Source organism: Propithecus coquereli, unplaced genomic scaffold (assembly GCF_000956105.1).
Source record: "Propithecus coquereli isolate 6110/MARCELLA unplaced genomic scaffold, Pcoq_1.0 Scaffold205, whole genome shotgun sequence".
In the NCBI taxonomy this organism is placed as follows: Eukaryota; Metazoa; Chordata; class Mammalia; order Primates; family Indriidae; genus Propithecus; species Propithecus coquereli.
Window position 1 is genome coordinate 1,042,807 of NW_012145523.1, and position 2,938 is coordinate 1,045,744.

The 2,938-nt window shown below is 39.6% G+C and overlaps 1 protein-coding gene across 1 annotated transcript in view; it reads left to right on the forward strand.

Annotated features, from left to right (window-relative positions):
* The window catches only part of NVL (nuclear VCP-like), a 70,622-nt gene that overhangs the window by 58,719 nt on the left and 8,965 nt on the right, over window positions 1-2,938 (forward strand). The window contains exon 20 of the mRNA XM_012644037.1: window positions 2,231-2,308. Coding sequence (XP_012499491.1) covers window positions 2,231-2,308 — 78 coding nt within the window. The remainder of the gene's footprint in view (window positions 1-2,230; window positions 2,309-2,938) is intronic.

Consider the following 2,938-nt stretch of genomic DNA (forward strand, 5'->3'; position numbering starts at 1 on the left):
GGCGCATGCCTGTAGTCCCAGCTACTTGGGAGGCTGAGGCAGGAGGATCGCTTGAGCCCAGGAGTTTGAGGTTGCTGTGAGCTAGGATGACACCATGGCACTCTAGCCCAGGCAATACAGTGAGACTCCATCTCAAAAAAAAAAAAAGAATTATCCAACCCAAAATGTCAATAATGCCAACGTTAAGAAACCCTGTTATAGTTTTATACAGGTGTTTCTTTGTGTCAGACACGTTGATGATGAATGCATCATGGCATTTCTCTCCCTTTCCTTGGCTGTGTTATTAGGAACTATGATATATGATAGTGAGATTTAGTTTGCTTTGACGTGTGTGTGTGTGTGTGTGTGTGTGTGTGTGTGTGTGTGTGTGTGTGTTTGTGCGTGCGTGCGTGTATATGCACCAAGAAGCACACACATATAATCCCAGTTTGTTTCTATGAATTTCTTGTAGTCATGTTGAGGTAATGATAGTGCTTTCACACTTGCCCTTATGGGATATCATGGGTAAGATTGGAGTGGTATTCATTTCTAGACATGTCAGACATGAGCCTTATTATGAGTATTATTACACAAAGCCACTTATACATGATATTCAGAGCCTTATAGATTTGGACCCAGAAGAATGATTGGCTCATTCTTCCAGATATGTTTCATTCACAGTGTGATATTCACACCATGAAACAACCTTACACTTCCTTCATCTAGAATTTCAGCACTATTTGTCAAAATCGTTAGCCCTCGGTCTAAGGGTTAAATACTCAAAGTACTGTACTTCAAAGATAAAATGATTAAAAAAGTAAGATAACAGAATATTGGAATAAAATTGTCTTTTAGTTTGTCAACAAGTGTTTATTATAAATTAAATATATCCCAAATTGTGTGTATACTGTGATGAGACTAAGAAACAAAGACATAGTCCTTACCTATAAGGAGCTTGCCTCTCAAATGAAAAGATAATATAAATGTTTGTGAAACAACAGCAGAAATTTTCATTCATTCCTGAGGATGGGAAATAAATGAAGGCCTTGAAATAGCCTAGAGATTTCAACTGTATAAAGACATATAAAGAAAAACATCGAGAAGAAAATATGCCAAAATATTCACAGTGCTTACCTCTGAGAGATGGGATTATAGGATATTGAAGTGTTTGAAATTGAATATTTAAATATTTAAATGAATCATACTTTCATTTTGCTGACGAGCAAACATCATCTCAAAAAAGCAGTATAGGCCGGGCGCGGTGGCTCACACCTGTAATCCTAGCACTTTGGGAGGCCAAGGCGGGTGGATTGTTTGAGCTCAGGAGTTGGAAACCAGCCTGAGCAAGAGCGAGACCCTGTCTCTACTAAAAATAGAAAGAAATTAATCAGACAACTAAAAATCTATAGAAAAAATTAGCCGGGCATGGTGGCACATGCCTGTAGTCCCAGCTACTCGGGAGGCTGAGGCAGTAGGATCGCTTGAGCCCAGGAGTTTGAGGTTGCTGTGAGCTAGGCTGACACCACGGCACTCTAGCCCGGGCAAAAGAGTGAGACTCTGTCTCAAAAAAAAACAAAAAACTGTTTTGTTTACTTCTGCATTTTGTCATTGTTATTATTATAGTAAAATATTATTAAACACGTACTGTATGCATGCAAGGTACTATGTTAAATGTTGCAATTCTAAGAGTTCTATACTAAATTCTATACTTTTCATTTCTAGCATCTCTTGATATAAGCTGAAGGGGAATTGGCATCAAAGTCAGGATTGAGTTTTAGATAAAGGATTAAGAAAGAACATACTGAGCTCAGTGGGCTTTGGGCACTTATTGTAGAGCAAGTTACTGCTCATTCTCTCCTAGCCAGGTTCAGTGTTATTTCTCCCTTCCTAGGCAACCTCACACCAAAACTAAGCATTGCTTAAATATTTGCCCTATTTCAGCATGCAAAGGAAATGTATTTCTTCACCTTTGGAAAGATTGAAGTGGTGGTTTTGTTCTTGGTGGTGGTGGTTTGTTTTTGCTGCAACTGCACACAAATTCTTCAGACTTCACGAGCATAAATTGTTTGCTTTTAGCTTTCCCAAGTTCGGAATCTGCTTCTGAACCTCGTTTCTCGAAATTTAGAAATCTTACAGCACTGATCTGGGAGGCAATTATACTCAGTCAAGCAGCCATTATTAAGAGCCTATTACGTGGATGAGTATGGATCTGTAAAGTTTCAATGAAAAATCATTTTTCTCTTTTATTTAGAATGGCACCAAACCTCCACTGGATGCAGATGTAAATTTGGAAGCAATTGCTGGTGACCTTCGCTGTGATTGCTATACGTAAGTATTGAAATCTTAAGTCAATTAAGGGGCTCAATTTCCTCATGTACAAAACGAGAGGCAGTGAGGCTAACCTCAGCAGATTGATGGGAGGACTAAATGTGAGGTATCCTGTAAAGCTCCTAATGTAGTACCTAGCTTCTTGGGTCTTCCCTCTTAGAAGGGAATGGAGCCTCTGAAGGGATTCCTGGGAATAGGGGACTCCTTTCATATGTTGACTCTTGGTATTCAGCTACTCATGCCACCATTACTGCCCTTTACGAATCATTGGTCTATTCTTCCAGAATATTTGAGTAGATATTTTATGATTGGCTGCCAAATTGTCCAGGTGCTTCAGCACTGAAAAGAGACTAATCTGCAAGTGTCACAGTTTCCAGGTCTCAGAATGTATTTTCACAGAACACCTTTTCACCCCCCACAGTCTGTAGCAGCACCAGGAGATCTGTTATTTCTGCCTTTGGCCTTCCTATGTTTGTGGTTATAGTTGTTGATTTTTCTTCATGTGTTTTAAAGTATATTTGTTTGTTAACTTTCCCTATTTGGGGACACAGGGAGGAAAATGAAACTCAAATTTAACTAACAGAGGCCAGGCGACGTGGCTCACGCCTGTAATCCTAGCACTCTGGGAGGC